Source organism: Panicum virgatum, chromosome 2N (genome assembly GCF_016808335.1).
Source record: "Panicum virgatum strain AP13 chromosome 2N, P.virgatum_v5, whole genome shotgun sequence".
Taxonomy (NCBI): domain Eukaryota; kingdom Viridiplantae; phylum Streptophyta; class Magnoliopsida; order Poales; family Poaceae; genus Panicum; species Panicum virgatum.
In genome coordinates this window covers 24428736-24446518 of record NC_053146.1, presented here as the reverse complement: position 1 = coordinate 24446518, position 17783 = coordinate 24428736, and the positions used below count along the sequence as shown (strand labels likewise).

General features: G+C 46.8%; 1 protein-coding gene across 1 annotated transcript; it reads left to right on the top strand.

Moving 5' to 3' along the window:
• Positions 1 to 7200: 7200 nt before the first annotated feature.
• On the top strand, positions 7201 to 17417 carry LOC120662498. The gene is made up of 5 exons (XM_039941633.1): positions 7201 to 7345; positions 7981 to 8196; positions 15454 to 15528; positions 16176 to 16700; positions 16774 to 17417. Exons 1-5 carry the CDS (start codon positions 7201 to 7203, stop codon positions 17142 to 17144), a joined length of 1332 nt encoding a protein of 443 aa, XP_039797567.1. The 3' UTR covers positions 17145 to 17417.
• The last annotated feature ends 366 nt before the right edge of the window (positions 17418 to 17783 follow it).

Here is a 17783-nt window from a genome sequence, read left to right as displayed (position 1 = left end):
CGGTTCTACAGCCGCACCCTTCCTCTTGCTTGCTTTCTTGGGGGCCATTCGGAAATCTACAGAGCGCTTCACGCGCATACACTGGCTAAACCCTAGGAGCGGATTGGGGAGCGAGAAAGAGCAAGAAATTTTAGATCTGGCGGCTTGAAGGCAAGAACAGATCTAAGCAGTAAAAGTGAATGGCGGACGGTGGGGGTAAAACCTAGTTACCATTTCATTTTATAATGGCAGTGGCAACATGGTAAAACACATCAAAGGCCAACAGTCCGTTGCAAATCGCAGAAAAAATGGGATTTTCTGAGACATTTCCTTTTTCTAAGATTACATTCTGGAAAAAGAAAACACTCACATCCCTAGTCAAATACTTGACTCTTCTTTCCTCGACTGGGATTACATTCCAGAACAAGGAAAAGTACTCGACACAGTACAACTACTCGATATTACAACTCGAGTACTTTTTCCTAACTAACTTTACAACGACTCAGGTCTGCACGCACACTTCTTGGCTTCCTGAGTGAAGCCTGCTGCAGCTAGATCGGCCCGAGGACCGTGACAAAGTACAAACCTGTTATTCCCATCAAGGGAATAATGATACTCATATTTTGGGAGAAAAGTTTCAAGAGTTTGGAGGCAGATTACAGTAATCGCCTCGCAAGTCCTCTTGTAACATCTTGCGGAGAAATTTCACCTTCTCCCTGAATACGTTGTGACAAGATTTAGTCTCCTTACCAGAGATGTTGGTTCCTGGGCGCCCAGAAACAGGCAACCCCAAGGATGTGACCCAACAAGACTCAACCAGTCCACAGAGAGCCTGCCTCATTGGAATATGCAAGGACATGATGTCCAAAATGGATCCAATGAGAGCATGGGAGTGGCAGGATGAAGTAGCAGGGACTTCTCTTGTCACTCGCAAGTTCTCTTCTAGCATCTTTTGCTGGAAAGGACTACACAAACTTCCGGAGGGCGCGAGCATGAACACCAAAGATAAGCCATGGCTTCTACACGTTGGTGCTTCTGGCAAAGGCCTCTCTCTCACCTTTTATAGCCACAAGGGACCTTACTAGAGGACAACCCATGACACTACAGTGACAGCATTCACGGACGCATTCAAGGATGCAATAATGCAAATCCTCCATACAGTAACATCCCACGTGAGAACACAGTAAAGAGCTGGACATCCCGAGTTTTATTTCTGAAGTTATTTCGGGTGCAATCAGTGTGGCGTATCCAATCGTATCATTTTTCTGGGATTTTTTACCAGATCTGATGAATCCTGCAAATATTCTGAAGAATGAAATCTGATGCCATGTCTTAAATATTTAATTCCAAATCTTTGCTCGGGGATACTCGCAGTATAAGGGATTTTGATTTAAGGCTCTGGGGCTACGGGATATGTGCATCAGAGACTTAGTTTTCAATTTTTTTGGAAAATAAAGAAGGAAAAAGACTGAAGTGACCCTCAGCTTGATCCTGCGATTCAACCTAAGGCTCGGGGGTTACTCCATATGGAGCGCGAGTATTTCGCGCACCATATATGTTCAAGATTTCGGGGCTTGAGCACCTCACAGCCTCGAAGCAACTGGAAGTACTTGGAGGACTACTCAATGTACCCGAAGGAGGGACCAGAAGCAACCAGAAGGATGTTCTGACTACTTGAAGTACTCGAAGACGCCCAGCCAAGTACTCGACGCCTGCAGGACTCGGCTACGAAGAGCTGAGGGGCTTGTCAGACCCGGGGCAGCGGGACTGCATGTAGGTATAGAATGTTCTAGAGTAAGAGATAGCTCATGGATGTACCTTATCTCTTTTGTAACTACCTGAATAGGCGTAGAACTAGCTGCAGTACAAAGGAAACTACCCGATTATGTTGTAATAGAACTCCAACTGTACTCAGCTAGGACATTCCATGTAACCCTGTCCCCCCCAGATATATAAGGGCGGGCAGGGACCCCCTCCAAATGATCATCAACACCTAAGGCAATACAAACAACCACACAGGACGTAGGGTATTACGCAACTCGCGGCCCGAACCTGTCTAAATCTTTGTGTTCCTTGCACCATCGAGTCCAGAGCAGTCGATCCCTACCTACAATCCTTACTGCTAAGGGTATCCCAGAGCAGGCTTGGCGATAAACACCGACACTGTAGGCCTTGCCGACTAGTGTCCGTGATGCGGCATGGTTGCCACAGACTCCTTCGTGTATCTCCTTGAGGATATCTTTATCTTCTTCAAGGGTAACAAATTTCATGAGGATGCCGGAGGCAGAGCGCTTGTACAGGTTGTCGCCGACGAGAACAAAACCCTTGCTTCGCCTGATAATACGAGCAGCTTCAGCATTCTTAGTATCAACGTGTGGTGGAAGCTTGAACTCCTTGATGAAATCGATGAACTAAACCCACCAATCTTCTTCGATCATCAGCACTTCTCTGACTGTGGCCGGGGCCTTCGTGTCAGTAGCTTGTTGACTATGAACCTTGACTGATGGATGATGTAGTTCATGAACGAAAACTCCAGGTAGAACAACTGATCGAGTAGATCGAAGTTTGGACAAGACATCGGCTCCCACATTGTTGTCACGGTCTACATGGTGGATTTCCAATCCTGAAAACTTGTTCTCGAGCTTTCTGATTTCTTCAACGTATGCATCCATTGTGTCCTTGTTGATGTCCCACTCTTTATTTACTTGCTGGACGATGAGTAGAGAATTGCCATAGACAAGTAGTCGTTTGATGCTGAGAGAGACTGCTAGATGAAGCCCGTGTAGTAGTGCCTCATATTCTGCTTCATTGTTGGAGACTTTAAACAAGATCTGGAACACATACTTCAACTGTTCTCCTTTGGGGGAGATGAACAGAACTCCAGCGCCGCCTCCATCGAGTTTGAGTGCACCGTCAAAGTACATTACCCAATGCTCTGGGATGTTGTGAGGAGCTAGGATTTGATTTTCCCACCATTCAGCCAAGAAGTCGACTAGTGCTAGCGACTTGATTGATGTTCTTGGCTTGAAGTTGATTTCCAAGGCTCCCAGTTCGACAACCCACTTTGAAATTCTTCCGGTGGCATCCCGATTGTGGAGTATATCCGCCAATGGGAAGTCAGTGATAACTGAGATCTTGTATTCATCGAAGTAATGTCGAAGCTTCCTGGAGGTGATTAGAATTCCATACAGAACTTTCTGGATTGATGGGTATCTAACCTTTGATTCAGAGAGTACTTCACTGATGAAGTAGACTAGTCTCTGAACACCATAAGTGTGGCCTTCCTCCCGACGTTCGACTACTATCGCTGTGCTGACTACATGAGTAGTTGCAGCGATGCAGAGGAGTAGTTCCTCGCCTGGTAGTGAAGCTGTAAGAATTGGCGGTGACTGGAGGTGATGCTTGAGATTCTCAAGTGCTTCCGCGGCTTCTGTAGTCCACTCAAATTTGTCTTGTCGCTTGAGAAGCTTGAAGAAGGGTAGGCCAACCATTCAGGATGATAGACCTCTTTGATAAACCCTGGTGCGAGTAGTTTTGCCAGCTCCTTCTTGATGGATTCTCGCTTGTCCGGGGAGAAACGCTGTAGCTGTTGCTTCTTTGGTGTGGCTTTAGGCTTGACTTTCAAGGCATGCTCGATCAACTCCTTGGGCACCCTTGGCATATCCGCTGGTTTCCATGCGAATACGTCTCGGTTGGCCCTAAGGAAGTTGACGAGCTCGAGTTCCTATTTGTCACCCAAGCCAGCTTCGATAATGGCGGTTTTGGAGTCATCTCCCTCTTTTAGCTGAATAGTCTTGGTGCCTACGTCACCGGTTGGCTTAACCGACGACTGGCTTGGCTTCTTGGAAGGCATCGAGTCCTTAATGAGTGAGAGTTTCTTGGCGGCAACAAGTATTTCACTGACAGAACTAGGAACTCGAATTGTGGCAGCGTGATCAATTGCTTCCTTTCGCACTCGAAGGACTTAAGAAGGTCCCCTCGCAGGGAAAGGACTCATGTATTTCCCGGCATCTTGAGGAGCAGGTACACATAATGTGGTACTGCCATGAACTTGGCCAGCGCCGATCATCCCAGTATGGCGTGGTAGGAAGATTCGAAGTCGGCTACTTCAAACTTGATGTACTCTGTCCGAAAGTTTTGTTATGTACCAAATGTGACCGGAAGGGTGACTGAGCCAATTGGTGTAGAAGAATTTCCGGGAACGATGCCGTAAAAGGAGGCTTTGCTTGGGGTGAGCAAACTTATGTAATTGAGGCCCATTTTTGCCAGTGTGCTTGCGAAGATCAGGTTGAGCCCGCTTCCGCCGTCGATGAGTACTCAAGTAAGCTTTGATCCTTGGACAACTGGATCGAGTACTAGCGGGAACTTTCCTGGTTCAGAGAAGCTGGTCCATTGATCCTCCTTGAAGAAGGCCTCTGAATCGCTGGCTCAACTAAAAGGATTTCTCTTAGTAGTAGCTTCTGGGCCCGCTTGGAGAAGCTAGGATCTGCTCCGAATATGACGTTGACGATGTTTTGTTGCTGTTGGAATCCGTCAGGGTCTTTCTTGTCATCCTCGTCGTCCTTGTTCTGCTTCTTCTTAGGAGTCTCTGGTGGTGCCGACTGGAAGGATTTACGCAGGATCATGCACTCCCACATTGAGTGGTTGCTCTTGGGGCGGATTGGGCACCTTTTATTGTGAAGGATCTTGTCAAACTGATCATGCGGCTTTTCGTTCTTCTTACCATGCGGGGTGCGATCCATAGTAATGACAGTATCGTCAGGCTTGCGCTTGCGCGTAGGATCCTGCTGGTTGCTGGGCCCTCCAAGGTCGTTGTGACGCTTCCTGTTGTTGTCATTGTTACGGCATGGGAAGCGGCTGCGTTCTTGCTCCTCTTCATCAGCTTAGTGCTGCATCATGTCGCGTAGTTCCACTACCGTTTTGGGGCGATTACGCCCAAAGTCACAGTAGAGGGATTGGACAGTAATGCCACTCTGGAAGTAGTCGATGATGTCGTCGTCCACGACATTAGGGATGGTGGCTCTTGTGTCTAAGAAGCGCTTGACGTAGGATCTGATGGATTCGCCTTGCTCCAGCTTGCACATAGATAGGGCATGTCGAGTGGCTACTCGATGTAGGGACCCCTGGAAGTTGTCGATGAAGGCCTTCTTGAGATCTTCCCACGAGTGTATGGACTCGCACGCCAAGCTCTCGAGCCACATGAGGGGTGCGGGCTCCAAGGCCATTGGGAAGTAGAGGACCTTGGTGTTGGTGTCTCCTCCTGCAACACTAACAGCGGTCAAGTATAAACCTAACCATTGAGCAGGGTCTTGCTTACTGTCGTACTTCTGGATATTTGTGGGTTTGAAATCCTTCGGGTACTCGACGTTGTCGAGGACGCTGCTAAGGGCTGGGAAGCGATCGGAATTGTCTACAAGCTGCGCTCTGCGTCTTGCATTGATGATGTCTCGTGCGTCCATTATGGAATCGGCTACTTCCTCCCTGTTTTGGCCGCGATTGTTGTTGCGATTTAGTTGAGGCCCAGGAGCATGGTTTGCTGGTGGTTGTCCACCCCTGGGGCGAAGAATGCTTGCAACTTCCTGATCTTTTTGGTTTTGCTGCTCTAGCTATTATTGACGATGATGGCCTCCGGCGGTACGGCTTGCTTGAGGTATGACTATTGCCGTGGCCCTCGAACGGGTGCCATAAAGTGAGGACAAGGGCTTTTGCCTCTCGAGTTGCTCGACAGCATGTTTGGCGAGGTGTATGACGCGCTCCATCTGCAGGTTTTGTGGCATCTGCATCAGTCGCAGGATTGCTTCTGTCATCGCGGCGATAGGAGTAGTGAAGACTGGATCCGCGACATTGTTGAATTCGTTGTTAAGATTGTGTGGGGGGAGACGAGTGCGCTTAGCAGCTCGGGCCTTGCATTCTCCTTTTCATTGATTTCTTGCCCTGCGAGCTGTGCGAGTAGCTTCATCCTCATCTTGCGGGGCGTCTTGGGTCAGATTGTCTTCCGAAATCTGATCCACGGTTTCGTTGGGGTCATACTGGCTTGGAGCACCTCCTCCTTGCTGGTTGATGACAGAAACCACGCGTTAGGGGGAGAAGCTTTCTAGGTCTGATTCGTAATCAGCTAGCTCAGTTCCCCCAGACCAAGTTTCCCTCTCAGTTGTGAAGGGAGTACTGTGTTGGAACGGGATATCATCAATGCTGGCAACTTCTCAGAGGTTATCGAGTAGTTCTGCGAGTGTATGATCTTGGCATGACTTGAGTTGGATTTTTGCCAGTGCATTGGTGATGGAGTCCAGGCTGTCCTGAGACGACTCGACTGGATCTGGATACACGTCGAAAACGGGTGCCTCCCGGCTAGCGGTGACTGAGGAGTTCTCGACACAGAGTAGTTGGTCTATGCTATTTTCGTAGATAGACCTAATCATCTATTGGTAGGTAGATGATGTGTTGCGCAACCCGTAGATGGGTTGGGCAAGAGGAGTCTCAATCCTAATAGAGTTTGGTTCGAGATCAATCTGAGTCCGAGTAGAACCTAAGTTGTCTTCGAGTTTCATCTCGATCTCTCTAGGGAGGTCGGGAAGCAGCATGGCGCCATGATCGTCTGATCCGGCGAGCTTGTTGGAGCTTTCCGACGAGATTGCCTTCAGCGTCGGGCGGTTGATTAGGTGGCTGTCAAAGCCGCCCGAACCATTGGCGACGCAGATCCACGAGTCGAAGACGAAGGTGGCACCTTGCGGAGGCGCCATGGTGTTGAAAGCGAAAGTGGCCATCGAACTCGTCGATGAACTCGCCGAGTCCCCTACATGGTGTGCCAGCTGTTGGTGTTTACCGCCAAGCCTGCTCAGGGATACTCTTAGCAGTAAGGTTTATAGGTAGGGATCGACTGTTCTGGAACTCGATGGTACAAAGGAACACAAAGATATAGACAAGTTTGGGCCGTTAGTTGCGTAATACCCTACGTCCTGTGTTGTTGTTTGTATTGCCTTAGGTGTTGATATTTTTTGAGGGGGTCCCTGCCCGCCCTTATATATCCTGAGGGATAGGGTTACATGGAAAGTCCTAGCCGAGTACAGTTGGAGTCCTACTACAACACAATCGGGTAGTTTCCTTCGTACTGCAGCTAGTTCTACACCTATTCAGGTAGTTACAAGAGAGGTAGGGTACATCCATGAGCTATCCCTCACTCTAGAACATTCTATGCCTATAAGCAGTCCCACTGCCCCGGGTATGACAACTCCAGATATGGATGCTCACGAGGCAGAGGAGATGACGAATTCCATGATGCGGAATTCACCACTCCCAGATGCTGAGAGGAGCGATGAGAAGCTCCCGGAGGAGGAAGGAAGCGATAAGCTTCCGAAAGAGGGAGAAGGTGAGAAGCTTCCTGAGGAGATCTCCATAGATAAACTTATTATGCCTCTTCCTGAGTACTTCCCTTTGTTTTTCCTCTTGTTTGGTTTTGTAACTCAATTTTTCCTCTAGATTCCCAACATCCAGGGAATACTGTGGGAAGAATTGAAGTGGCACCGCGTACATCTGCGACCCCTGTGGTGCAAGCGAGTACTTCCCTTGCCACACCGGGAATTACCCTACCACAGGAGGAGAAGCTAAAGCTTGCTCACAAGCTTTTGACAGTAAGTGGTCGAATAATTTGAGTACTTGTGTATTTGTTAGATCGAGTAGTGTATACTGATCTTTTGTCTTTGTGCTTTTGGCAGGAGGTGTTAGAACAGGGGAGCAGCCAGCCCCGAGACGACTCAGAGCTAATTGCTCTATGAGAGCAGGTGAAGAAGCTCTCGTCCGAGAAGGCTGCTCTCCGGGAGAAAAATAAAAAACTCTCCAAAGCCAAGAAAGGTTAGTCTCTGCTTTTGTATTGCAGTCGATAAGTTTGTTTTCTCTGGTATTTATAAGTTTTTCTTTTAATCGAGTACACAACCTTCTCAAAATCATTAAAGATTGAGGAAAGCTTGGTACTGGATCTAAAGATTCTTATGTACAGAAACGCAGATGAGATCGAAAAGCTCAAGAATATCAAGGCGGATTCTGACCAGGAGATGGCAACAACCCTCCAACAGCTGAAGGACTTGTCAGAATTCTGGGATTTGATGCAGCTGGAGCTTGAGGAGCTAAGAGATCTAAAGGAAGCTGCTCAAGTTGTGACAGACACTACGGAGATCCCAGAAGGGAACGAAGACGAACCGCTCACGTTGGCGGGAAGGCTTCGTAAGATTCCTGAGAGCTTTGAAAGATATGTCTCCACAACCACCCGGCAGTACGTAGGACACGTACTAGGGTTGGTGAAGTCCTACTGGCCACGTACTCCACTTGATCCGCTTGGGGAGGGTGCAAAGGCTGATTGCAGCGATGACCAGTTTGGTCAGTACCTGGAAGAAACCTCCACCATAGCGGATAGGATAGTGGAGACTTTGAACAAGTCCTGATTTTCTTGAGTTTTTGTAAAGATAATTGGCTTCTGGTGCCTCAAGTACTCTGTATGTACAAATGTTTAAATTTGTGTACCGTTGAGTACTTGTTTATTTGTGAAAGGATTGTGCGATCCTTTAATCTGTTGAGTAGTAATACTTAAGAAGTATCATAGATAGAACATAATTTATGGCGGCATCACACCTACTTGACCTTAGTGGTATTAGTGTCATACCTATAGGTGTTTGCCTTGAGAGGCGGAGTGTACTCGAACAGGATCAAGTAGTTTTAGGACTCTAGTGCTGACCGGTTAGAATTGAATCCCGTAGGATTAACCAAGTGGGAAAAGCCCTTTGCGGGAGTGTACTTAGGCCATAGCCTGATGCAGATTTCCTTTGGAGGGAAATGTTTGGTTTAGAGCGGTGCTCTTATGAATTTGGTTGTCCAAGCAAACGGGAGACTCTCGTCAACTACTCGGGGTACCAAGAGAAAATGAAACACCCTATGAACTTGGTGGCCCGAGTGAGAGGAAAAGATTCCCGTCAACTGCTTGGGGCATCAAGTCCTTAGTGTAACACCCTCGGTGGTCCAAGCAAGCGGGAGGCTCGCATCGAGTACTTGGAGAACCAGGAGCTTAGATAGTATCCTGGTTACGTAGGTGAATAGGAGACTCTCGACAACTACTCGGGGTACCAAGAGGAAACAGAACACCCTATGAACTTGATGTCTCGAGCAAGCGGGTGAGTCCCATCAAATACTCGATGCAACAAGCCCTTAGTGTAACACCCTCGGTGGTCCTAGCAAGCGGGAGACTCATGTCAACTACTTGGAGTACCAAGAACTTAATTCCTATTATGCTCCTCGAATTTGGAGTAATTTCTAAAGTTGACCGGTTAGGATAGACCTCATCAAGTCACCCAAGTGGGAAAAACTTTGGAAATATCTAGAATCCTACTTGATTTAGCAAGTAGGATGTCTTTCTTTGAAGAATGGAGTCATCTGTAGAGTTGACCGGTTAGGACCAACCTCGTCTGGTTGCCCAAGTGAGAAGAACTCTAGAGATATCCACGACCTACTCGAGCCAGCGAGTAGGTTGTCCCACACAAGGACCGGAATAATTTCTAAAATAGACCTGTTAGGATGAACTTCATCGAGTTAACCAAGACGAAAATATTTTAGAAATATCCAAAACTTACTCGAGCCAGCGAGTAAGGTGTCCTACACAAGGACCAAAGTAATTTCTAAGATAGACCTGTTAGGATGAACTCCGTCGGGTTACCCAAGAAGGAACTATTTTAGAAATATCTAAAACCCACTCGAGCCAGTGAGTAGGGTGTCCTACACAAGGACTGGAGTGATTTTTAAGATAGACCTGTTAGGATGAACCCCGTCGGGTTACCCAAGATGGAACCATTTTAGAAATATCAAAAACCTACTCGAGCCAGCGAGTAGGGTGTCCTACACAAGGACTGGAGTGATTTCTAAGACATACCTGTTAGGATGAACCCCGTCGAGTTACCCAAGATGGAACCATTTTAGAAATATCCAAAACCTACTCGAGCTAGCGAGTAGGGTGTCCTACACAAGGACTGGAGTGATTTCTAAGATAGAGCTGTTGGGATGAACCCCGTCGGGTTACCCAAGATGGAACCATTTCAGAAATATCCAAAACCTACTCGAGCCAGCGAGTAGGGTGTCCTACACAAGGACTGGAGTGATTTCTAAGATAGACCTGTTAGGATGAACCCCGTCGGGTTACCCAAGATGGAACCATTTTAGAAATATCCAAAACCTACTCGAGCCAGCGAGTAGGGTGTCCTACACAAGGGCTGGAGTGATTTCTAAGATAGACCTGTGAGGATGAACCCCGTTGGGTTACCCAAGATGGAACTATTTTAGGAACACTCCTTGGAATAAACCATATCTTAAAAAACTACTCGATTGTTGCTCTATGTTGAGCAAAGCTTGAGGAGTAGTGTTAGAGGCGGGGTATAGATCGGATGAGTTAGAGCAAAGCAGTCGATTTGTAGGGAAATCAACTTTTATTGAAAACTTGTCGTGATTACAGCAATTGTAAAATGACAAATTCTAAGGCCTAAGGCCTACCCCTTGCTCGTAATAATAAGGACGTGAGCAATGGTTTACATGACCGAATATGAAAAATATTCGAGGGTAATTCTAATCAGCATGGTAGTCGACAAGATTTTGGGTAAAGTTTCCTTTACCAAGGGTGCCCCAAGGGCTTTGCGGAGTGACTTACACTCGAAGATCGTATGGGAGATCTTTGGATGCATGAAGCACTTGCGTAAGAGCATTTTGTTGATCTTGTCACCTCCAAGAGACATTTCTCCATGGTATTGGGTGCGAGGTTTACCCTGAGGGAGGGTACTTGCCGGCTTGCATTTTTGAAGGATGCAGAGGCGTGTGCTGGGATGCGATAGTTGGAAGAAGGGCTGTAAGCCTCTATTTCCTCACGCTCCTTTTTACTTGAGATGATGACATTGCGTGCGTCACGACCAATGTTGATCATGTTGCGGAGGTCGGTGTTTGAGTAGTCATAGTTGTCGCCCTACTGTTCTTGTCGGCGATTGGCGACATGCTGATGCCTAAATGCCCTTTTTTGGTTGAGCAGGCGATGACGCTTGTAGAGATCCTCCGCTGCAGGCTGCTCTTCCAGTTGAACAGTTACTGTGACAGCTGGAGGTGGTGCAGGCGGGTCTTGCTTGACAGTATCCTCGACTTCTGTGACTACGGGAGGAGTAGTTTCCATGTTGTGGGATAGGTACTCATCGTAGTCGTCAGAATTGTAGTCGTCGAGGTTTAGATGCTCCATTGAATCATCCTCTGATTCGTGGAGTTCAAAGATGCGAACCATGAGGATTTCACGGTAGAGATCTTGAAGCTCTTGGTCTTGTTTGCTAGCTGACAAAATTATCGGGGTGCTTTGCTGGAAAGGGAGATCAGCTGGCTGAGGGCTGAGAGCCTTGCGAGCTTGAGGGCGCGTCTCCTACAGTCGCACCATCCATCCTTGCAACATTGCATATATGACCAAGTTGGGCAAGGAGTCCTGATCGAACTTGGAGTTCTTAGTCGAGTAGGATTCGACTTCCTTTCTATACTGGATTAGGTCATCCAATTCATCCTTCGAGTTGTAAGAATACTCAGTCAGAATCGGTTAGGCCACCAATTTTAGAGTATGTGTGTTTTGGGTGAGCGAGAAGCGGGATGCCCATCTCTACGCGGAGGGCATTCTCGTTCATCCAATGAAGCCACGATGGTGTAGGAGTCAATCCTTCTGGGTCTTTGATCTAGGGTTTGTCAAAAATTGACTCGCTGGAGTTTTCAGGAGCTTTAGATTTTCCCTTTTTTAGCTTGACTAATTCCCAGAGGGCATCTGCCATCTGGGGTGGATGGGCCATGGCATCCATAAACAAGTCGACATTGTCTGACCAGTCCTCGAGATCATCAAATAGTTCGAGATTGTCGAGGCTTTCCATGAACTGATCGAAATCCTGATCGAACACAGGATGAGAGATATTAGTTAGTTCAGGAGTCCATTTGTGAGCAGGTTTTGGTGAAGGGGTCTGGGGTTTCCCAGAAGGAGACGATCCCATCCGAACAAGCCGGGGGTTTGCCTCTTCGGGTTTCCCGCAGATCTCTCCTCCCGATTTCTGCTTCTTGTTTTGCAGAGTGCTTTCGGCCATCTTGATGCAGTCGATGGGCTTAAAATATACTCGATCGATCCCTGAGAGCATGTCTCCCGACCGTCCTTGTGGTGGGTTCAATGTTTCTGGGTTCTGATGTATGTTGGATGAGCCAAGAGCAGATTCTGCAAGCTTAATGCACCCCCTCTATCGATCGTGAGACCCGATCTACTCTGTCGAGTAGTTCCGAGTTGACGATCTTAGGGCGTTTGATTGACTTGAGATAAGCCACATATTTTCCGAGGGTTTCGAAAAAGTGAAGATTTTCGGGATCAGAATTTGTATTGGACTCGGCTAACTCGTGGATTCGAGTTGGAGTCGACACTTTTTCTATGATATCCTAGTCAAACTCGAGTGGAGCTTGTTTTCCGTCGAGTTCTGCAACCTTGCAGGTTTCGGCGGATTTGGGGGTGGTTTTCAATTTAGGCGATTTGAGCGTAATGAGGTGACTAGAGAAGCCGCCCGATCCATCAGCCGTGCAAATCCCAGAACCGAAAACGAGGGTTGTACCCTCAGGCACGTTATTGGCGTCGCTTCATCCGGCCATCGAATTTGCTGATGAACTCGCCGAATCCCCTACCTGGCGCGCCAGCTGTCGGTGTTTAGCGCCAAGCCTGCTCAGGGATACCCTTAGCAGTAGGGTTTTAGGTAGGGATCGATTGCTCTGGAACTCGATGGTGCAAGGAACACAAAGATTTAGATAGGTTCGGGCCGCGAGTTGCGTAATACCCTACGTCCTGTGTGGTTGGTTGTTTGTATTGTCTTAGGTGTTGATGTGTTTTGAGGGGGGTCCTTGCCCGCCCTTATATATTTGGGGGGACAGGGTTACATGGAAAGTCCTAGCCAAGTACAATTTGGAGACCTACTGCAATACAATCAGGTAGTTTCATTTGTACTGCAGCTAATTCTACACCTATTTGGGTAGTTACAAGAGAGATAAGATACATCCATGAGCTATCCCTTACTCTAGAACATTCTATGCCTATAAGCAGTCACGCTGCCCCGGGTCTGACACCAGCCTATATAAGAGCGAGCAGGGACCCCTCCAACACACCTACGCATACCACCACCATCTGAGGCAATACAAACCACTCAACAGGACGTAGGGTATTACGCAATCTGCGGTCCGAACCTGTCTAACCCTTGTGTTGCTCGTACTGTTGTATTCTTGATCTCGGCGACCTCCCACGATCATATCTCTACCCAAAGGTATCCCTGGGTAGGCGTGACGGTAAAACACCGACAGAATCCCAATATTAGTTTATTTGGTTATGTTTAGCATTTCTAACATTCTTCTTTGTGGGATGGAGGCACATAAATGCAAGGAAAAAGGAATTAATGATATAGGCTTCTTGGATCCTACTTCTATAAATAGATGTACAATTAATTTCAGGAGCACTGTCGACATTGTGTGTGATGCCTTTCTCCATATGCAAGACAAGAAAGGAATTCTTCTGCCTTACAATCATTAGTACGTGTATCCCAACTCTTATATATTTCCATTTGACAATCATAATAGTAATATTCATGTTTGACGTCCTTAATGCAGTAACCATCATATTTTTATTGATATCAACCTAGAAGAGAGCAAGATCGACATTTTGGATTCCAAAAGACTGAGTTGAGATTTAATCCAACCTTGCATCGACATGTTAAACAAGTAAATAAAGACAATCAACCTTTTCATTACTATATCTTCACTAGATACACACATCTAATTATATTTGTTGTTCTTATTGTCACATAGGGTCTTTGCCAAGTATTGTAAAAAAAGCAAAATATATAGACCTTTATGGAAGGATTTCATTGTACATGAGGCCAAATAGGTCCTAAGGTAGCCTTGGGGTAATAATGATTACCGCGGGTCTATGTGATGCATTTTATTCACATCCACACCGGAGATGATATGTCTGCCAGTAGATATCTGGATAGTTATGTTTAGTGTTTTAATATATTTTCTTGATTCTCATTCATTCTTGCAGCGTTTAGGATAACTTGATTGTCTCTAATATGAAAATATATTCAGTATATTAATACATTCTTTCTGTTATCATTTGCCGCAGCGTGCAGAGCTTGGAACTTTAGAGTTGCTACTAAGTGATATCGTTGCATTTCAAGAGGAGCTTGATAGCTTTATCGTTGACCACGTCATGAATCCAGATGGAGAGTTATGTGTTATCTAGCTTGAAGTAATTTGTTTTAAATTTTTGCATCGTATTATGTATGACTATGGTATAGACTATGTTTGATGTAAGGAATTGTGGTTTGTAATCAGTGTATGAACTTGTGGTTTGTAAATGGTGTATGAACATGTGACACTTTGTGAGAGTGAGTTATATTTACTATGTGTTTACTATGTGAGATTCGATGTACTTATTATGAGAATGATTTTTCAGTAATAATTCTTTACACATGTGAATTGTATAAAACTTTTGAAATGCGACATAATTTTGGTAATGGTGATTGAATTGGTAGCGAGAAATAATTATCACTGCCGGTCCATAACAAGAGCCGCCGGTGATAATTGATAATAGTATTTTCGCCACCGGTCTATAGCATGGGCCAACAGTGATGGCCCGTGTTATGACCAGGGTTAAAAAAACCGCTGGGAACCGGACCGGTTACCGCGGTTACCGGTGTAACCGGTCCGGCCCGGTTCCGGTTCCGGGCGGTTCAAACCGGGGCCAAATTCAAATTTTAAATTTGAATTCCAGGAAATGAAAAAATCCCAAAAAATTCATAAAAATACTTCAAGTTGCGAGGAATGTAATGGTGTCAAATTTTTTGAAATATTCATTCATTTGATATATTTTGGGGGCATTTGAATTTAAAAAAAAAAAAACAGGCGGCCCATTAAGGCCCACCGGCCCGTCACCGACACATAAGGCGCCCCCCCCCCCAGAACCTTCAGACCTGCGCCCCCCACCCCATTTCCGCCTCCCTCTCCCTCCAGGCGGCGCCAGGAGGCCCGACCGCCGGTGACCGCCGGCCAACCGCTCGGTTAGCGCGGCTAGCCGGCCGGCAGAACCGGTCAGCCGGCCTCGGGCCGGATCTAACCGGCCGCGCCGGTTAACCGGCCGGGCGCAGCGGTAAGCCGGCCGGAATAGGCGGTAAGCCGGCCTGGGAGGTAGGTAAGCCGTTTGTTTTTTTCCCTTTGAGTTTTTGCAAGTATTAGATGATTTGTTTTAGGATTTAGATGTATGATCTAGGTGTAGTTAGGATTTAGGTAAGATTTAAGTGTATGACGTAAGGATTTAGGTAGAATTGAATATTAAGGTGCATATATGTTTTTAGGATTTAGGTTGATTTAGGATTTATGTGATTGATATGTCTTTGTTGTCCATTTATGCAGATAGACAATGTCAGGTAGAGATAAAGATATTGTATGGGAACATGGTGAAAATTTTTATCCCGGATGGCGGTGCAAGTATTGTAATACGCAGAAAGCAGGAGGTGGTGCGACTAGATTGAAACAACATTTGGCTCACCGCGGGGCGGAGGTGGTCCATTGCAGGAATGTGCCGCCAGATGTGCGGGAGTATTTTCAGCGTGACATTGAGAAGGCTAGGAAGGCAACTGCTGAACGGGCTCGAGAGAGGTTGAGACGGGAGAAGGCTGCAGCGGAGGGAAACTATCCCGGTGAAGAAGAAGATGAGGAGACTCAGCTGCAGCGTGCCTTGGACCAATCGAGAGCGGAAGCAGTGTACCGACGGGGGGTGGAACAGAGAGGAGGTTGGCGAGTTTGGCAGTGAAATGGCAATGAGAATGGCGATGGATCCAAAGACATCCCCATGTAAGAGTTACTCCATAACATATTGTTATTTTCTCTATATTTGAATATATTGCTTACATACTTGGTTGCACATACAGCGTCCTGGTGGATGATGTTCGGATCAAGCACTCCAAAGCTGCAGTATCTTGCCATGCGGCTTGTTTCACAATGTTGTTCGTCCAGTGGATGCGAGCGCAACTGGAGTACTTTTGCCTTGCTGCATACAAAAGTTCGCAATCGATTGTCGCACAAGAAACTTAACAAGCTGGTCTATGTCAACTACAACCTTCGTCTGCGACTAGAGGAGGTCTCCGGCCCACCGATACGTGAAGAAGGTGATTTTATCGACCAGCTGGCCCATCTTTCATTTTATGATGAGAATAATCCGGTGCGGGAATGGATGGAATATGGTCGATCTAACCGCGCTCCAGTTCTGGACGAGGATGATGATGACGGAGACGTCCCTCTCCCGTCTCATATTGTCAGGGATCAAATAAACCTCTCAGATCTACGTGACACTACGGGGGATGCTTGCATCAGCGATTGGGCACGTAGACATGTGGGTGACACTCACCTAGGGAAGAGGAAATTCCAGAGGGGGCATACGAAGGGTGACTCGAAGCGTCAAAAACAAAAAGGAAAAGCAACAGCAAAATCAGTGAACAGCGACACGTCCACAGATGATGGCGATGGTGAGCGTAGTCCACCGTATCAAGAGACTGGGGATAGCAGCTCCGCTGGTGATGGTGACGGTAGTGACGGTGCAGATGCTGCTGCTGGTGGTGGTGGTGGTGGTAGTGGTGGTGGTATTCCCATTCGTTTCACAGGTATACATTGCACCTATATATGCACACTTGTTTCTGATTATGAGTACTAATTATTATATATGGTTAATTGCAGGGGAGACTCAGTTCACACATGCTACACAGGACCCCGATCATGGAGCACCGGAATCGCCGAGGAGAACGGTTGGACCGACGGACAACGATACTCCACAGTACTCTTCTTCCTCCTATAGCGATTCCAGGCACTCTTTTCACTATCCCATACCTGACATCAGCATGGAGCCACAGACGAGATGGGTGTACGAATGGGAAGACCCCCATTTTTACACTATGTTAGTTCAGGAATGGGAGACAACATCGGCGTGGACAGGGCAATCTTGGCAAGACTACAAGGCTGAACTGCTTAGAGTGCGAGGTTTGAATGTGATGTCCATCGCCGAATACCAAATGGCGTCCAGAATGGGGGTCTTCCCATTCTTACGTTGAACTATTATTAATGTGTATCAGTGAGAGTGACTACTGTATTTGTAGGCACGATTAGGACTATGGTATTTGTATGCACGCGCATTAATATTGTATATCTCTGCATAATTATAAATTGTTACTTTGGTGTGGTATTTTACATTAATATGTGCATAGTTCATACCAAAATTTCCTTTTATTTCACACCACGGAACCAATTTAAAACTGTCGGTTTATTTTGTTAAAAGGCCGGTAACCGGTGCAACCGGTCCGGTTTTACCAACAAACCGGCCGGCTAACCGGTCCTAACCGTTAGAACGGCTACGTTTGAATTTGGTTTTGAATTTGGCCGGTCGGAACCGGTAACCGGTCCAACCGGTCCGGTTAACCGGAACCGGTGGCCTGTGATAATCTATTTTCACTGTCGGTTTAAAAGCCGGTGGTGAGCCGGTGGTGAAAATAAGTATTTTCACGGCTGATATTTCACCACCGGCACAACTGGTGGTGAAAATAGGTTTAGGATTTGTAGCGGTGTCCAATCACCACCTGGCAGCATTGCATGCCTGCGGTCATTGCCAGCAGGCGCGTTGCCCGCGTTATAACTCAACACCGACAAAGCACCACCAGGCAATGCAATCGAGCTCAGGACTGAAGCCTGAAATT